This window comes from Solanum verrucosum, unplaced genomic scaffold (assembly GCF_900185275.1).
Source record: "Solanum verrucosum unplaced genomic scaffold, falcon-dt-bn FXZP01000067.1, whole genome shotgun sequence".
Lineage (NCBI taxonomy): Eukaryota > Viridiplantae > Streptophyta > Magnoliopsida > Solanales > Solanaceae > Solanum > Solanum verrucosum.
Window position 1 is genome coordinate 1,416,299 of NW_026020175.1, and position 27,100 is coordinate 1,443,398.

The 27,100-nt window shown below is 31.2% G+C and overlaps 1 protein-coding gene and 1 pseudogene across 1 annotated transcript; both read right to left on the reverse strand.

The window, feature by feature from the left end:
• Positions 1-7,724: 7,724 nt before the first annotated feature.
• On the reverse strand, positions 7,725-10,557 carry LOC125828860 (probable carboxylesterase 18). Its single transcript, XM_049508176.1, has 2 exons — positions 9,852-10,557; positions 7,725-8,201 (listed from the first exon to the last, which is right to left on the reverse strand). The coding sequence occupies exons 1-2, from the start codon at positions 10,452-10,454 to the stop codon at positions 7,764-7,766; spliced, it is 1,041 nt and encodes a 346-aa protein (XP_049364133.1). The 5' UTR covers positions 10,455-10,557; the 3' UTR covers positions 7,725-7,763.
• A 2,205-nt stretch (positions 10,558-12,762) lies between these two features.
• LOC125828908 (probable aquaporin PIP1-2) lies at positions 12,763-16,409 on the reverse strand (annotated as a pseudogene).
• Between the last annotated feature and the right edge of the window lie 10,691 nt (positions 16,410-27,100).

Below are 27,100 nucleotides of genomic sequence, written 5' to 3' on the forward strand. Positions count from 1 at the left end.
TTCATAATCCGATATCGGGATGACTTTTGAATTCTTTCAAATTGTGCGTCAAATCAAGCGTATAGAACTACAAGTGGCCTGAATTCTCATGAAACCTGAGATATGTAGGAAACCCATTTCCGAGGTTCGGCCATAATTCAAAAAGTCCATACCAAATCCCTTTTACAAAATATGGAGATGTGGTCGATCAAAATTGGATTTGTCAATGTCATTTTCCTAGGAATTCTCGTATCAATCCAAGTCAAATGAGGGACAGTTGTTGACACCCAATTTTGACCCTCCATAATATAAATTAATCATTTCGAGTTTCTCCAATTTCAAGCGATTTAAAATAATTTGTTTTATAAAATTTCCAAAAAATAATAATAATAATATAGTTTGCAAGATTTTTAAATAGCTTTGTCACTTTTCATAATTTTTAGATGATATATATGTTTTATATGATTATGTTTAGTATATTTTATGATTATTCCAAATTCGTCTCAATATATATATATATATATATATATATATATATATATATATATATATATATATATATATATATATTTATTTTAAATATTAGGGATGGTTATAATTTTGAATTAATGAGTTTTATGAAATTCAAAATACTTTCAAGTTATTTTTAAAGTAATTTTATCATTTTGAAATAATAAATATGTATATTCTTGCAATCACGTTATTTTATAAATATTTGAAAATCATCACAAAAGATTTTACATTTTAGTTAAATATCTTATTAATTTACTCTAAGTTATAGTTATAATTTCGAGTTAATTAGTTTTGTAATTGAATTAGTTAGTTTATAAGTAAGTTAATTATTTTTTATTTCGTTAAGATTAAGAAGCTCATTAATTAATGTTAACTCATCTTGTTTAAATTTTAGCCGAATTCGCCAATTAAATTCATTTTGGCTACAATTTAAATTCATTTGGCTATTGTGTAATTGCAATGCTAGCCACGTTCTCACCTTATCCTTAATTCATTGCTGAGATCAGAAATTGGGCCATTTACTTGCCATATTTCAGCAGCCCACTTCAATGTTCTCATCCCATTCTTTCAACTCCCAATTCCCAACCCACTTTCAATTCAATACCAAAGAAACCATCAGCAAACCCATTACCCAGCAACAATAACATACCAAAACATGACCCGACCCACCCCTGCATCTTCCTCATGAGAACAACGAGCAAATCACAATTCAAACCCAGAAAACGTGTCCAGCAACAGTGAAACGAGCAGCGAATCCAAGAAACCCGAAAATCACGTCTCCTACTCTGCAGAACCCATAACCTAGTGGTGTAGACGATCACTTCATCATCCCATTTTTCCCCTCTTGTCAGAAATTCCCATCTTCTTTCACTGTTGCTTTGAAAGGAGCAAAAGAATTCAAAATTTGAACACGGATTTCCCCTCTAAATCGCCCTAACTTCCCCTATAAATAACCCTCTATCCTCAATGAGTTAACAGGCTGATAAGGAGAAATTGATAGAGGAAGAAAAAATTGGATTTTGAGGTCATATACGAAAATAGCTTACAAAAGGTCACTTGGTTTCGGTTTTATTTGTTTTCTTTTGTTTGCTCGGGCGAAACTAGTGTGGTGAAAGAATTGTTGTCTCGTCCTCCTAGCTCGCTGCTCCAAGAAAGGTAATCTCGCCCCCCTCTTGTTTCCGCTTCAATATGGTGTGTTATGTATTCGATATTCGGTAAAGATTCTGCTATGAATAACAAGTAGTTTCTTCTTTTTAATCCTCTGTATCGACATCATTTTTCCTGTGAATTTTGAATCATAAGCATGAGTTAACATTTTGATAAGGTTTCTTTGGGATTATGTGTTGGTAGTTGGCTGGATTATATGTCAAAAGCTAGCCGAATCTTCTTTTAATTTTCACTCGAAATAATATGCTATAAATTTGGTTTCGACTTCGAGCATGCTAGATATCATTCCACTTCTTCATCGTTTGTTGGTATATTTTGGTTGTCTTCTTGGCCGTTTCGATGTTGCAGTAGTTTCTCGCCATGGCTAGCTTAATCTTGTAAGAGTTATTTATATTCTTAGATGATTTGAAGGTTGGTTGTGCTTCCCTTGTATCCCAGCTACCAATGTTACGTTATGCTTGTAGCCCGCTATAATCTTGTTTTAACTTAGCTCATATTCCTATCATTCGCATACTTCCGAATATGCATAGAGTCTTATGTGCTAAGACTGTTTGGTTTGATAATGTGGTTGTTTCTAAATGCTACATTCATGAACATATTGTAGATTTTGATAAGTTGTTTGCTACTACTAATTTGCATTGGAAGTTACTGTAATAGAAAAGATTAAGTCTTGTTTCACTCCTCGTCTTATAAATTGACCTCTCATGCTAAAGTAATCAGTTTGGATGCCTTATCGCAATAATATTTGTTTAAGGTTAGCTGTGACATTAACTTTAATGTGTTCATTTCGAGTAAAAGGAGGCTATTTAAGTTCAAATTTGTGGGTTGTGTGAAGATGTTCTGATTTGGGTCTTAAATTCCATAAGTTGTTGTTTGTTATTTTCCTTGTTACATCCCATCTTCTTCCTTAGTAGATCCCATCTTCTCCCTTAGTATTTATTTTTCAACCAAATCACTTGTATGACTTATTAATTAGCTAAAAAATCTAGTTTGTCATTTTTTAGAAATTGTTAAGAATATAGTAATTGAGTTCCATCATCTCAAGACACTTCTTTTCCCTTTGAGGAAATTGAATGCATTTTTTGTGTCTAATTAATGTAGGCAAGTGATCCATTAGTGTTGTTTGCCATATTGTTTTTAATTGTCCGATCTTTGCTCATGTTAAAAGGAAGGGGTTTAGTTTTATTCCATTAATCCATAGGTTTGCTGCTGACTTTTCTTAGTTGATGTGGATTTTTTATGTTAAAACAATAGCTTAAGTGGACATTATTTTATGATTAGCATGACTTGGACTTTTGTATCCGTAGAATTTGTACTCCTTTACCTAAATCTATGTTGTTAGTTCAATCAAGTTAGTTCAAGTGTATTAGTTTAGACACTGCCATGATAATTTGTCTTAGGCACACTATCACTCTTGTTATTTTGAGTGGTAACTCTTATCACTCTTTCTTTGCATGTGAAATGTGCCTCGAGTTTTTTTTGGACTCTCATCTCCTATCCTTGCATCTCCTATTGAGTCATCCCCCTGTATATTCGGAAGCTATTATAGGTCCCAGAGACCCAACACTGCTGGAAATTAGTTCATAAATGGTCAAAAGCCCAAGAAATGGTCTGTATACATTTTGTATACAGCAGTATACACTCATTATACAGTGAATTACAGGTTAAGAATGTGAAAATACAGAGATGAGGTAAAATACAGGGGTTTGGAAGCAGGAGATACACGAAAGAGCTGATATACATGCCGATATACACTGATATACATCACATGTATACCAAAAACGGGTTTTGGTTAAACCCCAAAAAGTAGCAACGAATTTGGCCCAAGAAAGGTTCAAATTCAACTTATCTCCGTTACTCTTAAATTATTTAATTGTGATTACTTATTATTTGTTGTTTAACTCTAACTTTAGAATTTTTAATTAACTTAATTAGATTCCCCAAAAGATGAGTTATTTTATTTGTGTTGGTTTAATTTTAATATATTTCATGTTGTTGTGTTCACTTATTTTATTAATCAAATATTGGTCGAATTTTATATTTTAATTAAGTTAAATCTTTGTTCTTAAAAAGATATGTTTTAAGGCCGCTTCACTTGATCACATATTATTTTTTAAATTGTTTTAAGTTAAAGTATTTTTCTCAAATAAATTTTAAAAAAATGTTAGTCAAATTTTTTAATTAATTAATAAATAAATAAATACTTACTTAGTCATTTACTCAAAAGTTAGTCAAAACTTTTATTCTTCAATTAATTTAAAATGATTTTCATGTTTTAATGTGTTAAATTGGTTTAATTTATTTTAAAATGAACTAAATAAATTCTAATTAGTCTAGTTTTATTAATTTTCTAATCACTTGCACCTTAATTCAAATATTTTCATTTTAGGTCTCTTCCTCTAAAAAGATAGAATAAAATGGTTCATTTCTTAATTATTTTCTCAAACTTAATCGAATAGTGTAAATTATTATATATTCTTTATTTTAAATTATTTTTTCTAAAAAATAGTCAAATACATTTTAGTCAAGTCGCAGGTCAACCGTATGTTAGCGGACACTTCGAATGCTTAAACCCTTCTCGAAGTGTAAATTGAACCCCGAACCCTCTTTGGTATTTTCAAATGATTTTTTCTGTTTAAATCTTTGGAAATTATAAGTTTTCTTAATTTCTTTAAAAAATTAAGTGGTGACTCTTTTCTAAGTATTTTTCTCCAATTGTTTTATACTTAGAACATTTCAAAAAGTGATTTTTCTAAAGATAGGAAAATTACGGCACAACATTCACTAGTGAAAGTGAATGATGGATTTAAAGGTAGATTGTTGGATGTCATTTGCATTGTAGGTTAAAACTTTTTTGTCCTGTAAGATCAACTAGAGGCTCTGATACCACTGTTAAAATAGAAGCACTCAAGAAACTGATTTAAAGAATAAAAACATAGTAAACTTATGAAATTTCAGCTATATATTAATTTTAAGAAATACTGAATTTATAAAAGGAAAAAACCTAACAATTTCTTATCTGGTAGCCACTTACAGAGTGGATGTTAAAACTGAATAAGAACATGTGCCACTAACCGCCATAAAAGGGGCCACTAACTTTAGAAAGTTAAGCAACTAAAGTTGACTAAGTCTAGCTAGAAAGTAGGAAGCACTAAACTGAAGTTAGTAAAAAACAGTAAAAATAATAAATTGAAAAAAAAGCCAATTGGCTAACAATTTTCACATTAGCGACAACTCCTCCATACATGTCATTCTGACACTTATGTATTCAATACAAATTTGTAATTCTGCTCCATAAGATCTTTGATTGTGTGTACCTTAGCTAAGTCAATGAACACCATAGGTAGGTAGATCTTTTCTTTTCGTGATAATTAAATTTTCATCAATCTTGTTCATTGTATTAGATCTACAGGACATAAATCCAAATTGATTCTTTATCATTCTTGTCATAATCCTAAATCTACACAATCTACCAATCTTTCTCACAGAGTTTCATGTATGACGTATGAGTTTAATAATATTACAATCGTTCGCATAACTTTGAATATGTAAATTTTTTTCAATTAACAATATAATCAATCTATTATTTAAAAATTGAGAAATTGATCTTATATATAAGGTCTTATTAATTCTACTTTTGAGAAACTTCTATTTAGCTATGATTGAAAAGATTTACTTGTCATTATTCATTAATAAATAAATTACATGATTTGTTGTAATATTCCCCTTGTTTGTGACATCATCAAGATTCATATTATAACTTGCATATGGACAGGTAAAGCCTTTTTAACATTGTTAGGATGATGTCATTCCAGGAATTAAGGACAAATCATATTTCCAGAAGTAGGTGGTTTTTGATAGGGACGATTTGATGAAATTTATGACCTGAAGCCAAATTATAATAAGAGTCTTCTAAACTTATTTCATAAGAATTCATATACTAAGATTAGTAAGATACACAAAAGAACACGACTTAAATATTATTTATGCATTAAACAAACGAGATAAAGAAAAATTACTAAGTCATAAGAGTTAGGTGGATGATTTATTTAATTTGTAGAAAATCTTGATTGGGAACTAAGATATCAAATTAAACTCTTATGTTTTATTCTAAGATCACAAGCTAAATTAAATCAAATCTATTTATAGTAAAATATTGCAAATCTTTATGATCACTATATACTATATACATTATTATTAAATGCATGAGTAACATGTCTTTGCAGTTACATACATATGGACAGTTAACAAGTTGTTATTAATGATGAATCCATATAATTCAAAGTGCAATAAATTAGTACCTAGATATGTAGTTGCACCTACTGAACATGAATGTGATCTTCACAAAAGTACATGCACAAATGGGTAAGGAAGATATGTCAGGATAAGAAGATCAACTAAACTACTTCTTTAAATAAACAAGTACTGGAGGTGGGTGGCTGTAATTATATAAATTAGACATAGTACATAAACATGACTCTTAACTTGGCGTCAGTTGGCAACTATGATCCTTAACTCTAGATGTGCACAAGTAGGCACTTAAACTTGTATAAAATTGAACAAATCCCTACTGGCACCCTACATGGAAAATTTGTGTCATGCATGGCATCCTACGTGTATCATGTCATGTAGGACACGTGTGTCTACTTGTTCAATTTTATACAAATTTAAGTGCCTAATTGTGCACATCCAAAGTTAAGTGTCATATTTGCCAACTAACACCAAATTAAGGGTCATATTTGTGTATTATGCCAATAAATTATAATGTATTGTTAAATCAAGAAAAATCTTTCATCTTACATGTTGGGTAACGTCAACATCCTGCCTATTGCAAGTCCACAAGAGGTTAAGTGGCTTAGGTCAGAGTCATGATCGAACATGACGCTTACATGGTGGAATTAGTTAAGAAAGAAAGTTACGCTTTTACTATCAGCAATACCTTTCGGCATGGTGATAATCGTTTGATCCTAACATTACCGCCACAATTTTGGGAGAGCCACAATTTACAAGGGTTCACATACTCCATATTTGCATTGTACAACCCCCTGATCTGTAGCATCATGCAAAGTAAACCTTTCATTACTAATCCTAACAATAAGTATGTCCAACTAATATCATACACTCTCTTTGCTAGTAGTCCCTTTGTATTCCCTCTGTCCCAATATAATAATTCACTTTTTTTTAGCTGATGTTAAAATAGAGGTGTATTCAGGATTTTGAGAAGATGTATGTATTTATGTTAAAAAAAATGAATCTAAGATATAAATTTGACCGTTTTGATCTTTTCATTCTTATCGCTGAACCTGCTAAACTTTTAAAGATATAATAGTATGTACTATATATTTAAGTAATTTTGTGCATGTAATCAAATATCCAATTAGGATAGTACTTCTACAAATGGATTTACCAATCTTTTTAGTCCATTTCAATTAAAAAATGCCTCTTTTGTTTTTTGGAAGTTATTTAGTTTATTTTTAACGTGACATGTTTATCCACAAAATTAAATGATATTTCGGTATATTCCACATGTATTTTATTTAAAATCACAAAATTCAAAAAAATTCTTTACTTTCACAAAATTAAATTACTTAAAATTTCCCATCCCTTTTTTCTTTGATGTGGATACTTCCACCTCACCTCACGACCCATGTTGGACATCTGATGTGTGAGCAACTTAATTTGGAAGCCCAATATCGATACGCAATTATTGAGATGGGACTTGCTTTGGTACTTTGTAAAAAATTGAATATTGCGCTAGCTTTGCTCAACCGTAAAAGCTAGTCCATGAGCTGAAATGGAACCAACCATCCCTTTTTCATTAGATGTGACACTTTTCAACAGGCATTGACTTTAATTTCTAAAAACCTTATGCCCCACTGGACATAAGTTTCAGAGAAAAAATTATTTCAAAACGTGTGAATTGAAGAAATGAAATACAACAATTAGACTAGTATAAATATAAAAAGTAGCAACAATTTGTTTTTTTCAACAACACATACACATGGATCCTCATGAATACATGCCTCTTTTACTTGTTTAAGCTCCATGAGAACCCTAACAATACTACACATGATTTGACATCTTGGTTAGTGAATCAAGGCACATCAATTCTTCACAACCTTAGAGCATTGGTTATGAACAAAGTCCTTAACCTCAAGAATAAGTTGTGTAGCTTCAGGAACCTCAGGGAAAATGTAGAAAGCATGCACCATAGTTGGATACTCTGAGAGGTGAACATCTTTGCCAGACCTCTTAAGCCACTCATAGTACCTCCTTTGCCAATCTTTAAGGGGATCAAAGCCACCCACGACTACCATCGTTGCTGGAAAATTGTCCAGCTTTGATATGTCAACAGCCCTTGGACCGCAAACATTAATAACCTCATGATCGCGATCCATCCCTTCACCTGGTGGCAGGAACGCGTTCCACATCCAATCTGTTCTTCTCACTGATATCAATGCGTCAACTTCTACTAGTTTTAATTCTGATTCCGTTCGCTCCTCCCCTCCAAAAAAGGGTTGTATAGCCACCAGTCCAATTACCTAGAGCACATAATAATACAGAATCAGGGGAATTTGTCCCTAAAGTTTAATATGCATAGATTTTGGGTATATACATTTTTAAAAGTACCACTATTTCATACTAGTGAGTAGTGACATTCAAAATAAATACTCAATTTGTTTGTCTTACTTTTACTTTTCTTTTTACCATGTAATTTGTGGGTGTGGCGAGAAGTCTATAATTAAAATCATGCATGCAACCAACTGTAACGTGAAAAAGTGGAGAGGTGGTAAGGTTTGATTGTCAAAGGAAGAAAATTATGTACTAGACCTCTAGAAAAATTAATGATTGAGATTAACTTTCTCACGAATTATTATGTTTTGTTTAGAGGGCACATGTCTATTTATTTTTTCAAAAATAGATACTGAGCCACTTTTGTTCAATTCCTCTCTTTCTGAGGAATAATTGGTTAATATAATGATCATCTGCTAGTATGTTTCTTTGTACTAACATAATTACTAATTTAATTTTTAATATTATATTTGGTTATATAAATGTAATTATTAAATTAAATATTTTTTTATTTTAAAATAAAATTTAATTTTACAACCACCCCATCGAACTCTGTAGGCCGGATTTGAATTTTGGATTTTTCCTGAACTGGACCAGTCTGGCCCCTCCTTATACCTAATTTCATTTAGCATGATGAATTTATAAATAAGCTCTTTAAATACTTCTGACAAAATATGCTCCTATTACCTTTAATAATATTAATGGTGCCTGCTAAAAAGTCTTAACTTCAACAGTAGAATTTTATTAATGTCAAACAAACTACTCCTTTGTGAAAAATGTGTAGAATTTCTACTTCTAAGTTCTAAACGCAAATAAAAGTTTTTTACATTAATGTATTGAACGAAGTTAAATCACTACAAAGTCAGTAGTTATTAAGCCAAAGAAATTGAACTAAAAAACGCACTAATAACTAAACCCAAGATAACTTTGAATGCTTAAAATAAAAATAGAGATAATTATGATATTTTGTTTCAAGTATTAGGAAGCGCTTAATACTTTACTTTTATCCAAACCAGAAAAAAGGAGAAATAATATGTTGGAAAAGACCAGAAAAAAGGAGAAATAAGGCGGAGAAAATAACTGTTTGGTGAGGGTATGGTAGAAAAGATATTAATGAAAATAAAGAAATATGATAGATAAAGAAAGATGACTGTGTGGGTATGGATTGTGGAGGAAAAAACAATAAAAATAGAGGAATATTATGGAGAAAATGATTGTGTCGGGATGCTTTTAATTTGTCAAAATCTTATTTTGAGTTACTTGGATAAAAAAAATCACATGTCATTTGGTCATTGGTTACTCTCTTTTTTTTTTAATGTATTTTTTTCGGGCTTTAAATGAGTTGACATGATCTAATTTCATATTTAATCTATAATTAACACCTACTTAGAATTTAGGAGATTGTAATAAAATGACAAAATGTTAGTATATTGTGTCTAAAACAATTAAATATCTAAATAAAAATTGATATAAACGATGTTTCGGTTTTTATTGAAAATGACACAATCAATAAAAATTTAAAACGACAGAAAAGTTAGGCAATACATAAATTAGTGACGTGACAAATGTATATAGGCATGGAATATGAGTGGAAAAATGGAGAGAAAGAGGGACCATACCTTCAGTGCATCAAAGGTCGACGTCATTTCAGATGCTCGCTTAGCCACGTGATGAGCGAGGTTCCCGCCGGCACTATCTCCGGCAAGGAAGCAGCGAGACAAATCGACATTTTCCGGCAATAGCTCACGGTTCTTCTCATTGTCAAGGAATTTCAGCACATCAAATCCATCATCATACTGCGCAGGATACTTGTGTTCCGGAGCTAGCCGATAATTAACAGAGACAACAACAGCCGGGGTTTTCCTCGCGAAACGGCGGCAAACGGCGTCGTACGCCTTTGTATCCGGGCTGAGATACACAAATCCGCCGCCGTGAAAGAAGACGATGATCGGAAGTGAACTCAAATTCCGAGATTCATCTGTAGTTGGAATGAAGAGGCGAAACCAGAGATCGCGAGAAGAATCTACACTGACGTCGTAGGATTTAACGCCGTTAACTGGATTTGGATTGGCGGAAGTTTTAAGGCCGAAGATCCCGAGTAGCCGGCGGTTAACGGTGCCGTTTTGACGACGAGAATAGTCGGTAATTGTAGAGACGAAGGATAGTGCAATTCGTGTCCTCCAAGGAATTCCCGGAGATGGTTTCTTCTCTTGTTGCGCCATAGATGATGAAAGAAAAAAACGGAGAGAAATCGTGATGTGTGGAAGCAGAAAAACAGTTGTGAAGAAGCACAATAAGTAAGATTTAAGAGCCTGTTTGGCCAAGCAGTTGGGGAGTCCAAAAAGCAAAAAAAAAAAAACAAAAGGTATTTACTTTTTTAAGAAATGAGGTGATTGACAAATTAGTGAAATTACTTTTTAATAAAAATAGAAGCCGTTTTTTTAGGTTGGAAAGAAGAAAAAAAATCAATATAGAAATTTTAATTTTTATTTTGAAAAATAGGTGAATCACTTTTTTTAAAAAGTAAAAAATAAAAATTGTGGGATAAGCTCAACCCGCCCCACACGACTCCATTGCCATTCCTATCCCCCAACTTAGGTTACATGCCCACGTTGAAAATAAATGAGTCACTTATTTATTTATTTTTTAGTGTTTGATAAGTAAGTAAGAAAATATTATTTTAAAGACATTTACATCATAGGGGGATCCAGGATTTAGAGTCTTTGGGTGCCAAGTAGACTCATAGACTAAATCAACTTTATGTTTGATTTGAATTATTCGTCTTTTTCGATCTATGTGACAACTCAATCAATAAAATAGGATTAAACAACAATTATAAAAAAAAAAGAGCTTGTAGGCTATTTACGAAAAAAAATTATGGTAATTGAGGGCATCACATAGCTTGAATTTCAAGAATAAAAAGATATCATATAAATTGAGAGAGTATGTATATATGTAGGAGTTTGTGGATGATTTTCGATTTTGGGTTACATGAAAATAGTACCAAGACTTATATAATTATTTGTCAAGATTATTGATGATCTTTTCGTTATATTTTCTTGTTGGAGAATATTTAATGCATTTAAGTGTTTATGAAATTATGAAATTATTGAGAAGAGAAAAAAATAAAATTATACCCTTTTCGTTTTTTGTATTAGTTAATAACTTTTTTTACGCATTCTTTAAATAATTGTTAATAAAAATGATAGTTTACTATTTTACTCTTTAAGTTAATTTTTTACAAATTTTGGTTACACTTTCAAGAAAAATTAATTGTTAGTATAATGAAAATATAAAAAATATTGTTTAATTTTGTTAATTGACAAATATTTAGTAATGTAAATGATTAATATAGGATAGAAAAAAATATCAAATGTTAGAAGTGGGATGAATTAGGCTAAATTTCATACTTATAGAACTAATTAAAGATAAGGAAAGTAGCAAAATAATTTGAAATAATGGCAAAAAGAAAAAAAGAAAAAAAGAAAAAAAAAGGTCGAAACGTTGATTATGAGAGGAGCCTTAAACGTTCCAGCTGTTTTAGAAAAAAGAAAAAATTAAAATATGTTAAGCGGATTCAATCCCACACCTAAGGCTCAAGTATTCAGCCTTTTACTGCCGACACCACAAAGTACTTTTGTACTGTGGATGATACGTATATTATGTATCTATATGTTGTATATATATACCTATATATACATAAAGTTTTCATCGAAGCTTGTGGGTGGTGTGGCACCCCATCATCCTGAATAGATCTGCCCTTCATTTACATGTTATCTAGCTAAACGTTATCCAAGCGGATAAGGATAGGGAGTGGGGGAGTAGGGGTTTTGGGGCGGAGAGTATGTGATGGTCAAGAGGTGTGGGTTGTGTGTTGGCGGGAAGGGAGAGAAATGATAAATTTGAAATGTTACTTATACAACTTTTTTTTCCAAGTATCATAAGTTGATTAAATAGTTAACTATGTAATAAATAAATAAAAAGACATTTAAAATAAGGGAATTTTAGACAATTTTCATAGTGTTAAGAGTTAATTACATCATATTCCTAATCTTTTTCAAATTACAAAAAATCCTTAAATTTGGTGGAATTCGGATACATCCCAAAAGGTCCCGGTACATCGCGTCTCGATTTCTGATACATCATTCAATGCCCTGATACATCGCGTCTTGGTTTCAAATACATCACTCAACGTCTCAATACATCGTGTACATCCTTATACATCGCGTACATCCTGATACATCGCGTAAAGTGTTGTATCAGATCGATACATCGCGTAAAGTGATGTATCCGAGAATAAAAGAGAGTAGGAATTCTTGTAATTTCTCCAAATCGTGAAATTTTTTAGAAAATAAAGTAAAATAGATTGTGTATTTAAGTAATTTTTTCATATAAAACAACCAAATCTTTTATAAAAGAGAGAGAAACTTGTTGAAACATTTTACATCGAGTGGTACTTGGTACTCAAATCCTATTACACATTTATTATTGGCCCATAAAAAGGAAACCCAAAACTAAATGCATCTGGGCCTTTATACATTCGACCCAAACAAAGCCTTGACAACTCCAACAAAATCATGTTTGTATCCATATTCTGCATGGAAATGTTTTGGTGGAATAATCTTTGTGTACACATAAAAGGCTACACAACTAATAGTAGGGCCAATCCAAAAGATCCAATGTCCATCCCAAAGGTGACCTCCTCTAACAATCGCGGGCCCCAAACACCTTGCCGGGTTCATCCCTACCCCGGCGTATCGAGGAATTGACATAGAAATACAATTATTATATATAATTAGCAATATATAGCCCAATATTAATTAGCAATTAATAGTCTCAATAAAAAATAGCACGTATTAGCCTAAAAGAAAAATAACAAACTTTTTACAATTTTTTTTTAACCATGTGCAACTAATAGCATTAATTAAGGAGATGTGGGGTTATTTTTCTTTCTTGTTTTTAACTCCCATAATTAAGGAAGTTAGTTTTTCAATTTCTTTAAATTCTAAAACTCAACTTCATTTATCAGTCTATTTAAAAAATATCAACGTAATTTACAACAACATAAAGAGATAGTTGATTGTAATTTTATGAATTTTTTTTTTACAAATAGCAATAATTAGTTTATTAAAAAAAATAATTGCCTACTTTAAAGAAGTGAAAAAAATATTTATTAATTAACCAATTAAAAATGGTGACATGAACTTTTAAGGCAGGGCTTATTTTAATTATTCAATTAACTTAATAAAATATTATGACTACTTTTAAGGTAAGAAATATATTATTAATGCTTAATTAACGTGTATTAATTATCAAAATAATTGACAATAATTATTCAAATAATATTAAGAGGCAATGATTTTTATTAGATATTTTAATAACACGTATACATAAATTACACAATAATTAAAGTTGCAAGTACATAATGTATACACAAAAGAGTATTATATGTATACACAAAAAATTATTTCTTAAAAATAGGCGAGTAAATTTTATTGATGTATACAGTAATTGTAGCATGTATACATAAACTTTATAATGTATACATAGGAATATTACCAACAATTATAGGTATTAGTTATTACTATAATGTATACAAGATTACATGTATTAATTAATTTTTATTCATAAATTGTACATGTGATTTTATTTATGTATACGGTAATTGCACTATGTATGCATCAATTCGTATTCATTTGTGTATTCATTAGTTTGTATTCACCTAATAAATTTATATACTTTTATTCAAATTGAGATTGACATTCATTGGTATAAATGAATTGAGTCTCAAAATCGACATTTCGATTTCTTACGAGGATCTTACTAGAACCTTTCTTACCATGAAATTGAAAACAAAATTTTCAAATACTATAAACCTAGATTTTTGGCAAAAAAAAGCTTTAAAAACTTTAATTCCACAAATCATGAAATTTCAAAATTAATTGACAAGAAATGCTACATAATTATATATTAAAAGAAATCTTTGGGAGGATCAATTAATAAAAATATAATTTATCTGATTTGCATAAACAGAGTGAATCAAGGAGAATAAGAGAAAATTTAGAAGAGAAGCAAATATATATATGAAAAGGAATTTAGAAGAAAAAAAAAAGGATAGATAACCTAAAATTTTGTAAAACAAAATTGAAAAAACTTAATTCTACAAATCATAAAAATCAACAATAAATTGAACAAGAGCAAGATTATATATGATTTTTAGAAGTATGTATGAATAAGCATATTGTTATACGTAATTTTCATAACAGAGTGAATTAAGGAGAAGAATCGAAAATTTGAGAGAGAAAGAAATATACTATAAAAAGAATTCTAGAAAGAGAAAAATGAGACAAAAAAAGAAGAAGAAGAACTCTATTTTAAAATGGTTAACAAATAAAGAGGAGAGATAAATAGGATTGATAAAATAATCAAACGTGTTAAGAGAAAAAAAAGGGGAACAAAAAAATATTTTTTAAGAAAAATAAAAATAACTATTAAATGCCAAATAATTAAAACAAAATCTTTTTTTTGCTAAAATCTTAAAAATAGGCTATTTATTGCCAATTTAGTCTCTACATTGTCACACTGTGCCATTCTGTCCGGCGTATCCCCTTTTCGTGGTGACCGTGGTTGAGATAAACACTAGAAGGCCCAACACCAGACCAACAATGGACAAGACAGTGCCAAGGCCAAGAGCCTTGGCTTGTCGATGATCATAAGCCATCCAAATTGAAGCAAAGAGTAATCTAAAACAAATGTACAAACGATCTCAAGCCACAAGGCTTGGGCCGTCTCTAGGCTCAAAGTAACCGGCCCATTTGGGCCCGGTGCAATTACTGTGATAGTGCAACCACCAAGTGAGAAAGTGTCTTCAATTGTTGAATTAACCACTGCTTTGAGAGCTAGTGCACCTAAAACAGCACCAAGACATTGAGCCACAATGTAAATTATGGCTCTTGACATAGATATAATTCCGACTAGTGCGGCTGAGAAGGAGATAACCGGGTTGAGATGGCCTCCGGACACTGGAACAACCGTTAGGTAGGAGTGTACATGATCGGGTTGGTTCGAATTTTTCAAATATCAAATCAAACCATTTGTGTAAAAAATAAATAAATTATAAACCAAACCAAACTAATAAAATTCATGTTTTTTCGGGTTTTTCAACCTCGGGTTGGTTCGGGTTTTTCAAATACCAAACCAAATCATGGTGTAGAATTTTTAAATTTATAAATCAAACCAAACTAATAAACCTCGGATTTTTTCAGATTTTTGGATTTTTTTCGGTAAAGTTTGCATACAAACATATAATTAACTTGTGCTCCAAATATTTCTTTAGTCCAACTAAAATACAATTATCTAAGGTGTTTCTTAAGAAAATAACACAAAATATGAGATGAGTGTTGATGACACTAAAATATTTAATAAAAAATAATAATGAAATCATCATATAAAATAAATATTGTAAAGTCATAATGAAAATAATCATAATTTAAAAGTACTAAACCATGCTAAAATAAGTTTAATAAGTATTAGTTACATTACTAAATATTTAAGGAAAATTAAAATTAGATTATGTATTTTAATTGTCTAAACCAATGTAAAACTAAAGAACAAATATTCAATATTATTGTCATTCTTAGTGTTGAATTGATTTCTTTTTGCATTAGTATTAATTTGATTTTGATTTAAGTTTTATTATAATTATCAACATCTATGAACTATAATCTTTATTGGACCATTCCGAATTCTAAGTTTTAAACTTGAAATAATATATTAAAAGATAAAAACTATGAAATAGTATAAGAAATATTTTAAAATTATATCAAAGTAAATAATTTTATGTATAAAATAAAATTTTAAAATTACATTTATAATGTCGGGTTGGTTTAGTCTCGGGTTGGTTTTTTTAAGTTAAAACCAAACCAACCCAAATATCGTTGGGTTTTTTTCCAATACCAAATCAAGTCAAACCAAATCACTAGTCGGGGTTTTTTTCCGATTTGACTCGATTTACGATTTGGTTCAATTTTCGATTCGGTTTTGTACACCCCTACCGTCAGGAGTAGAATTGTGAGCACAATTGCTATGAGAATTGACATGATCAAATTTGACATTTTCGTGTCACTATCCGAAGTAGAGATACCGCTGAGCCTAGGAGTTCTCCCATCGCTCGACATAAAAAGTTTAATTTTTAGCCACTGACAAATATGGTCAATTAATTAGTGATTCAAATCAAAATAGTATTCCTAATTATAGGGAGTGAGATAATAAATATTAGTTGAGTGACCATCTAAGAAATCAAACCTGACAAAATTAAAGGAAAGACCATAATAAATGAAACAAGAAATTAATTTCACACATACTTTTTTGGTGTGGAAGAGTAAGGTTGAACTCTATTAGTACCACCAGAAAGCTGGCTTTCTTCATCACCGAAAAAAACATTACTGTTGGAACCCATTTTTTAGGAGAAAACTAAGATAGTTACGAGTATTTATCTTAAGCTTTTAATGCATTTTCCCTGAAATATTGTGCATGGATATGGGGTTATAACTATTACTTTCCAACTACCACTGCCTAACCTATCTTTTTGTGTTACTAAAATACAAGAAAAGAAAGAAAGTTACGTCTACGTATATATATCAAGCAAAGGAGACCAATTTTATTGGAGGAGTCAATTCATTTTGTTAAATATGCACTATTGACACTCAAACTGTTAATACTCTTAAAAAGTGAAAATAAGAAGTTCGTAAAAGAGGTCATTCCTTTCCTTGGTAACTTCAAGCTTATATATAGGCAGATACCTAACAAACTAGTTCCACTAAAATAGGGCAATAGGATCCTTGTAGAGTATTAGTGTGTAGTTAAGAATTAGCTAATAGAATGAGGGGTCATTTGGCTATTTTCTCAAAAATATGTGAAATTTTCATCGTTGTTGTAAAACTTAAGAACAAAAGAACAATATAAAGATGAAGACAAGAAAAATATAAGATAAGAGGAACAATATAAGATAATTTCTTTCTTTCAAGTGTTTACCAAATCTTCAAGTGTATACAATATGAACCCGTATACCTCTATTTATAGTGTAACATAGAGGCATACAAAAGGTTGGTCATAAACATGACATTAATCATGAATATAATGGAGGAGGTTATGGAGATGTAGTGTTACAAGAATAATGTTTATTAAGGTGGAGGTTTTGGAGGTTATGATTATCTTCATAATAGAGAAAAGTTATCCAGATAATGGGTAAGAGTAATTTCTTGGTGTAGTGGACATCCACACTATAATATTTTATAACACTCCCCCTTGGATATTCATAGATAATATGTCTCGTTAAAACCTTACTAGGAAAAAAACCTGTGGGAAAAAAATCCTAGTGAAGGAAAAAGAGTACACAAATTTTTTAATACACTTTGAATGTTGCCTCGTTAAAAACCTTATCAGGAAAACCCAGTTGGGATAAAATCATGGTTAAGGAAAAGAGTACAACGCGTATTTTTCTCCTGATAAAAACTTTACTTGATATCTCAGGGACGATGCATTCCAATATTATATTACAACTTCTCAAATATTGATGTTGACAATCCTTAGTAAATAAGTTTACAATATTATCACTTGAATGAGTCTTTGAACGTCTATCTCACCATTTTGTTGAAGATCATGTATGAAAAAGACTTTTGGTGAAATATACTTTGTCTGATCTCCTTTGATTGTATCCTCCCTTCAATTGAGCTATATATCATTTTCGTATATGATGGCTGGAATATCTTTTTAAAAAGAAAATCACATATTTTCTAAATATGATAGATCATGATTCCAACCAAACACACTCTCGACTTTCTTCATAGATTAATATTATTTCTGCATGATTTGAAGAAGTGGTTACTAATGTGATTCTTTGAATTTCCAAGATATTGTTGTGTCTCCATATGTAAATAAATAGTCCATTTGTGATTGAGCTTTATGCAAATCACATAAATATTCTGCATCTACATAATCAAATCATTTCTGACTCGGGGATTGATCATTTCAACTTTATTGAAGCTCGTCTTTTCTTCTGAAAGAAAATCACATATCTTCTATGTGTTGAGTCACTTGCTTTGTTAGTTTCTTGTCATAACTTGAATAATAATATGACAATCATTTCACATAACTTTCGTTATGTATATCAAATAATCTTCTAACATTTTCATAACCAGCAATCTATAAGTGCACCAATTGCACTAATACATGACATTTTAAATCATTTTCATGAGATAAAAAAGATTCTTTCTATAGGTTAAGCAGTCTCAAAACCATTGGGTACTCAATGGAATCGCTTTAAGACCTTTTAAATCCTTTAAGGATTTTCATATAACCTTCATCGTCTAGTTAGACATAATAATCATTCATTATGCATTTTCAAGTATTTCATCTATTGCTAGACTGAAACAAGTCTCATTGCATCCACCATTGGAGAATATATCTCCATTTAATAATGTCAATTTTTTTGCGAAAACCCTTTATGCCACAAGGCACAAACCTCACTTTATATTTTACGGTTATGCTTTCGCACAATGATTCATTTGTACCACACTGACATTATATTTTGATCCATGAACTATAAGATCAAAAACATCACTTTTCTAAGTGAAATAAAATATACTTGAATAGTGCCAATCATTTATCTGTCCACACTATATGACCTATTCGAATTTAAGATTCTCGTAACCATTTATAACATTGAGTGCTACTTCATATCAAAGATACAGTCGACATTCATTTTGATATCAATTCCAGTACGACATAACTTATCGAGATCTCTTCATTTTTCATCATTTTCATGTACTTGAACTTTTACCAAGGTTTTATGAAGTGTTATGTCATAGTGCTCTTTCAAAGCACTTATCTCATTATCATGACCATTTTGATAATTTGCTTCTCTCCTTCCTCAAGGATTTTTATGTTTGGAATCGATTGGTCTATCACGCTTCTAGCGTACCATAGACTATGTCCTTCAAGGACAATTTATTGGAGCATTTGCAGCTTAATTAAAATATTGGGCTAGCAAATACATCTGGCAAATTATTTGCAACATTTTACAAATGAATTATCTCTTGAACTTCAAGTTCACTTTTTTTTAACGAGGATCTAGATAATTCACCCCATACATAATTTTTAGCTACGAAACATATCTCCCCCTAATGTTAGGAAATCTAACATTTACCCCCAACCTCATTTGGGGATCCATCTTTGTGTGTGGTGGAGCAATAAAATCATATGTGCACACATCAAATTTTAGATGGAAATTATTTGATTCCTGACCCTGAACCAATTGTGATGGGAGAACCTTGTTTGCTTGATGTATACATGGCAAATAAACTCATCTCATACCAAATTTTATTTGAGAGATTTGTTCTCATAATCAATGGTCTAGCTATAATTGGAGGCAAACAATTTCTGCTAAACCAATCAGTATTATCAACATAATTTTATAGTTTGGAATTGTGCTCTTAATTTAATAATTCGAGTATACAACTTTAAAAAAACCAATGTGTAAGTTGATACAAATGCACATGTGACCATACCATAGATGCATCTATTAAATCATAATAGTAAGCGGTCCACATGGCAGGTGAACAGGCTCATATTCACCTTTTATATGTTCCAAATAATTTCAGGGGATACAATCTCAACCTTAGCTGTTACAATGATCATTTTATCATGAGAACAAGCAACACAAGAGAATTTTGAAGAATCTTTTATTTGTACAAAAATATAGTCACATGAACTCTCAATTTCTTTTGCATCACATTTTAATCGGAATGGCCAACCGATTATGCCAACTGATATTTATTCTAGTAACCTTCTAGTTTACTTTTGCATGTGATTCCATCATCATGCCTATATTTGTATACAACAAACAAGAGAAAGACGGGTAACATTTTATGTAAATATTCATAACCCGCTTTGATTGTAGTAATTTGAAGATATTTAATGTTTTAATAATTTACAGTCTCAATATAATATTTTTTTTAAATTCCTCTGAAACTTAAAATGTTTCTTTTGAGACTTACTACAACCTCAATATTATGAACTATTTTCATTTCTGGATAGTAACAAATTAGTTTTTCCGAAACTCTTAATTAAGTTTGTGTACTGCCACAAATTTCACAACACCATTCTTATGGTGACCATCTCCTTCAAGGATAAAATTATTATTATTGTCATGGTTAGGGGTGTACAAAACCGAACCCAAAACCGAACTAAAGCGTAAACCGAGTCAACCCGGAAAATAACCCGACTAGTGGTTTGGTTTGACTTGGTTTGGTTTTGAAAAAAAAACCCGACTATATTTGGGTTGGTTTGGTTTTAACTTAAAAAAATCAACCCGAAACCAAACCAACCTGACATTATATATATATTTTTAAAATTTTATTTTATACATAAAAATATTTACTTTGATATAATTTTTAAATATTTCTTATACATTTTCATAGTTTTTATCTTTTAATATATTATTTCAAGTATGAAACTTAGAATTATGAATGAGCCAATAAAAATTATAGTCCACAACTTAGAATTATGAATGAGCCAATAAAAATTATAGTCCACAGATGTTGATAATTATAATAAAACTTAAATCAAAATCAAATTAATATTAATGCAAAAAGAAAATCAATTCAACACTAAGAATGACAATAATATTGAATATTTGTTCTTTAATTTTACATTGGTTTAGACAATTAAAATACATAATCTAATTTTAATTTCCTTTAATATTTAGTCATGTAACTAATACTTATTAAACTTAATTTTAGCATGATTTAGTACTTTTAAATTATGATCATTTTCATTATGACTTGTTAATTTGCATTATTTGTTTTACGCGATTTCATTATGATTATTTTTGTTGGATATTTTAGTGTCATTAATCATATCATATTGTGTTATATTTTTAAGAAACATCTTAGATAGTTGTATTTTGGTAGAACTAAAGAAATATTTGAAGTACAAGTAAATTATATGTTTGTATGAATACTTTACCGGAAAAACCCGAAACAACCCGAAAACCCCAAAAAAACCTGAAAAAACCCGAGGTTGAAAAACCTGAGTTTTATTGGTTTGGTTTGGTTTATGAATTTAAAAATCCGACACAAATAGTTTGGTTTGATATTTGAAAAACCCAAACCAACCCGGTCATGTACACCCCTAGTCATGGTTAAAATTATTACATGCAAGACATATTTCTTGACAACCAATGACAAATTTGTGTTGCCACACAACAACATTTATTTTGGTCATGACCACAACCTTTATAGAAAAAAAATATTTCTTTCGTTTGTCCTCCAATAGTTCATAATAAAACATACCACAATATTTGTGTAGTACTCAAAGTATATGACCAAAATGACCATTTATGTAAAAAATAAAAAAATTCAATATCTCAAACCTCCCGTAGAGGTGAGATGTGACATTTATCCAACCATATCCTTATCCATACGAACACAAGTCACATTCTCTTCAAGAAATGAACCATAACCATTTGTATATGCTACATAAGTTTTTATCAGAAACTCATTGTCATGCTTTGGCATTATCAAATTTATGTGACTCACCTCAACATCACTTTAAGAGGTCAAACGTTTTAAATGTACTACCACTTTGTATTCCTTTATTTTGATGGAGGATTTTCAAAACTTTCAAATTGGGTTGCACTAACCCAATGTGCCAAATAACCTTTCATACCACTTTGATGGCCAAAAATTACCTTCACATTTGAAGGACCATCTTAAGAACCCATAATGTTCTTCCTTTTAATTACCACAATTGACCATTATCATTTTACCACACTCATATTCATACATTTAACCACTTGTCATTTTCAGACACATTATGTCCTGCTACCACATTCACATAAGAGAATGAAGCAAATCAATTGGACAATTTTCATGACTTTTATCAAGAGCATATCAATTTTCTCGGTCATTATTACATAGTCATTAGATAACGTTGGGACTTGAACCCAACGTCTTACCCACAAGAAGGCATTTTAGGTCATTATTTGTTGGGACCCAACCCAATATTTTAATATCATGATGCACCAGGATTCTCACCCGATGTATTATACACCCTCTTGGTGCGATAGGACATGAATCATTCGTCTTACCCTTAATCAATGACATAATAAGCCAAATATAATAGGACTCACCATTGAGCCTTAAAAACATATTGCCATTTTGTGATTAACATGCACAAATAAATATAGAACAAAAGAAACACAATAAAAATATTCTCAACAAAGTATGTACTAATATCTTAAACTTGTCAAAACAAAAGTTACATATAGCATCATATTATATTATATTTGTTGCACAATAATTAATCTAGTGAATTACCGTTATAAATCAAGGAATCAATTGCACACAAAGAAATTAATAATTACAATTACACTAAAATAAAACTGCTCACTATCACCACCCTTTTTTCAATTTCCATGTGAACCAAAAAAATTTCACACTGTACCATCTCTCTAATTGAAAGAACTAGAAAGAGTTAGAATTGGAAATAGTCATTTTAGGAAGGAATGAAAAATCTGGAAATTTGTTGAGTTATGTTAAGTTTGAGTTTTTGGTCAACTTCAAACAACCATAACTCCTAGATCATTATGATTTAGGTGTGCTTCCAGATACCGTAGGAAATATCTTGGAATTATCTTTCCAACGCCGCCGAGTTTGTGCGATTCCAATTTCGTATGAGTGAGATATGCCCATTGGAAGTTGGGTTGTTCGAATAAGAAAAGTGTAATCCGGATTTTGGAAGGGTTGTTTGGTCTTTTCCTTACCAAATTACTTTGTTTCATTTTTAGGAGTTTAATTGGTGTCTAACTAAACTTGGTCAGTTTACGCTTTTGAAAACTAAGTTAGGATTTTGAAAGAAGAGAAAAAAAGAGGAGAAGGAGCAAGAATCGCCGAGTTCTTCAAGAATCGCTTGTGGATTTCGTCAAGGGGTGATCCGTACGAGGTATGTGAGACTTTCATAACATTGGGTTCGTTCACCCACTTTCCAAGCATGTTTATTTCAGCGTAAATTCGTTCAAAAAGGGTTGAAAGTTTGATGTTCTTGATATGTGTTCATGAATTTGTCTTCATTCTTGAATTGGATTGAGATTGAAAAGTTTTGAGATTATTGCATCGAATTATGGAGTTGTTTTGAGTTAGGTTCTTAGGTACATTTACTGAGTATCTGAATCTAAAGAGAATTTGGGAAAAAGAACCGAGTTTAGGCGAATTGGGGATGGAAAACAAAAAAGAAAAAAGTCAGCCGAATCTGGGTACCAGGTCCGCGACGCGGACCTGTTCCTTAGGATGGGAGAATTTCTCCTCCCATCGCAGAGCGGTCACGGACAGTTCTGCCTCAAAAAATTATTTTCGTGACCAAATATTTAAATACATCTCCGTGTCACGGACTAGTTCCCAGATAGTGATTTCTTGATCTTTTCTCATGTTTAACTATCTAAAAACACTCCAAGACATCATGAGATACTTCTTATCACAAATCACAATCCTTGAATCCATAATTCAATTCAAGGAAAGTTAAGAGTCAAGTCAAGAGGTTAAGAGTTAAGTCAAGAGAAGTTCATAAAGTATTTCAAAAGTCTTTCACAAACGTTTTAACTTTGTTTTAAGACTTAAGCTTTGAGTTGAGGAAAGAGGAAGAGTAAAGTTCATTTATTCAAAGATTATACGGGAACTAAGTATTCCCAAGAGTTAAAAATGTTTTCACATTTGAGCAAGAAGGGAAACACCGATTTCCAAGAGAGCTTTTAAGCTAAGTTTTGAGTAATTATCTCAAACCAAAGAAAGAAGTTTTGTTTTAAAAACATATGAGCTAAGTATATTTTGGGAGTAGTATTGAGCACCGATATGGGGATGCGAGTTCATAATAACTCAAGTCTCCATAAACCATGTAGTCATCATGGGTAGTAAAGGATCATACTTTTTAAATGATTCCTTAACTGCTTTTTAGCATAGACTAGTGGATCCACTTAGTTAAGGTGTTTTATCTGACGACAAAGTATAAGACAGTTCTGACAGCATGGGCAAGATGTTGTATCACCACTTAGGCTCATAGTGATGGTTGTCAGTTAGAGAAACTCCCACAGTATTACATTACTTTATTATATGAGTAAGTTGAGTTGCTATTGCATTTTCTTTAACAAACTGAGTTGTTTTCTACTGTTTTAAAAAGATTTCTATATATTGCATGTGTATTATTGTTTTATATTGAGTTAAGTTATTCATGAGTTGAGTAAAGCCAAGGTAAGTGTTTCTTTCAGATTCCTTTCAAGCTTATGTTATGTTTAGTATTCCCCTCGCATACGTGTACATTCAATGTACTGACATCCTTTTATGATTGCAGACACAGGTAATCAAGATCAGCATCCAGGGCCCCGTTGATCCATTTAAGCACTTAGAGTCAGTTGGTGAGCCTCCTTGCTTTCCGGAGGACTCATTTTACTTTGCTTTCTGGTATTTTAGTTGTTAGGATGATTGAGGGTCTTGTCCCGACATCCCTTCTTGTTTTAGAGGCTTCATAGACAGTTAGTAGTTCAGTTGTCTTTACATTATTATTTCATATGTTAAGACTTGAGTTGTCATTTTGGCCAAGTTGAATGTTTGACCTTTAAATGTTCTAAGATATTTTATTAAACAGTTGAGTTTCTGTGCATTTGATCGTTGTAATAATGCTTAGAGTCTTCCGCTGAGTAAGTATGCCAAACCAAGGGTTCGCTTGGGGACAACAATGGTTCTCGAGTGCTATCCACGTCCGGGGTGTAGGCTCAGGGCGTGACACACACACAAACAAAATCAATTTAAAGCTTATGTAATAACCAAAACAGTGAGCATAATCATAAATAAAATATAAAATAAGTTTCACATACAAAAGAAAGTATATATAGTCATAGGTGAAAAAAATTGCATAGTAACAATAGTATTAATCATTCACCTTGTTCACAAGTAAAATATAAAATAGATTCCACAATAATTTACTTTGTTTCCGAGAGAAAAATAAACACAATTATTTTACCTTCTTTTATTTACTTTGCTTCAATCCTACAATGGTAAAACATCCGTGCTAATAACGTGTTGTAAAGCTTAAAACAAAAGAACAATATAAAGATGAAGACAAGAAGAATATAAGACAAGAGGAACAATATAAGATAATTTCTTTCTTTCAAGTGTTCACCAAATCTTCAAGTGTATACAATATGAACCTTTATATCTCTATTTATAGTGTAATATAGAGGCATACAAAAGGTTGGTCATAAATATGACATTAATCATGAATATAATGGAGGAGGTTATGGAGATTTAGTGTTACAAGAATAATGTTTATAAAGGTGGAGGTTATGGAGATTATAGTTATCTTCATAATGGAGGAAAGTCATGGAGATAATGGGTGAGAGTATCTTCTTGGTGTAGTGGACATCCACACTATATGTAAAATTGGAGGTAATATTTAATTGTGTTAATCAATAAAAAACTTTATAAACTAATTTTTCTCCTGTCATGCTTTATGTAAAATTGTTATTGTTTGGGGGGAAGGGGGTAGAATATTTTTAAAAAATTCTTTGACAATGTGATTTTCTCAAACTTTCCTTAAATATTTTGAGTCGTTATATATGTTGACATAGTATGTTTCATGTAATTTCCATTTTAAGAAATTTGAAGAAAAATCAGTATATGTAAATTTATTTATTTTTTATCCGTGGTTTTCGGGTGTCGCTTTGCGAACCCGACTAGTTATACTCACCGGGTCCCTCTGTTTCAAGGCGGGTGCACCACGGTTAGTTCCACGGGGCCCTGGAGACGCGACCGGTTTGTAATGCCTCCAGTGGCCCTGCTGGGGCTCGAACTGGCGACCTGAAGGACTTTGTCCTCAGGCCTTTACCAGCCGAGCTACCCCTCAGGGTTCAGTATATGTAAATTTACAATCAAAATTGAGTGAGCCCCAAAGGCCTAGCTTGAGTGGCAAAAGGTGGATGATTTGTGACTTAGGTCGCAGGTTCAAGCCTCACACCATGCAAACCAAGGTTGTGATTGATCCAAAGGGCGGTGGGTCACAGACGGATTTCTCGATTATCAATATAAAAAGAATCAAAATTGAGTGATTTTAACTTTTGTATATTGAATCCCTTCCCATAATTTAGGAGTAATAAAATATCATTTATCTCTCTTACAAAAAGTCAAGTATTTGGAAACTAATTAAGTAATATGGATAGACAATTGATGTTGAGAAGTGGAGGAATGATTTTTATTTTTAAAAAAAATAGATACACCAAATGTTAAAATATGTAAATTAAAGAACACATACAATCGTGGAAAATTATTGTTACGTACGTAGAAAAATCACAAGGGAAACTAAATCTATATATCTATATATAAGCCACAATGCAACTATCATTCTAACTATCTTGTTAGCTTTCAACCAAAAGCTAACAAGATTTTTAGTACATATTTATTATTAAGTTAAATAATAAATATGTCATTGTATGAGCTATTTATTACTCATTCCTTTTGAATTTGTTAATCTGATTTTGATCTGACACATAGTTTACGAAAGTAAATTAAATTTTGAGAAAAAACATTAAGTGATACTTGAAGTTGTCCTAGATTTTCAAAAAGACACCTTAACTTTGAGTGCGTCCTATTACCCCACAAAACATTCAAAACACAATAATACATATTTTTTACACAATATTTCCACTTTGGACAAATATATCCTTCGAATGTGCAATTTCTTAAAAACAAAAAGTCGGACCCATTATTGATGTATTGAAGGATGCTTTGGTAATTTCCTATGATGAATTCGTTTTGTTTGTTTC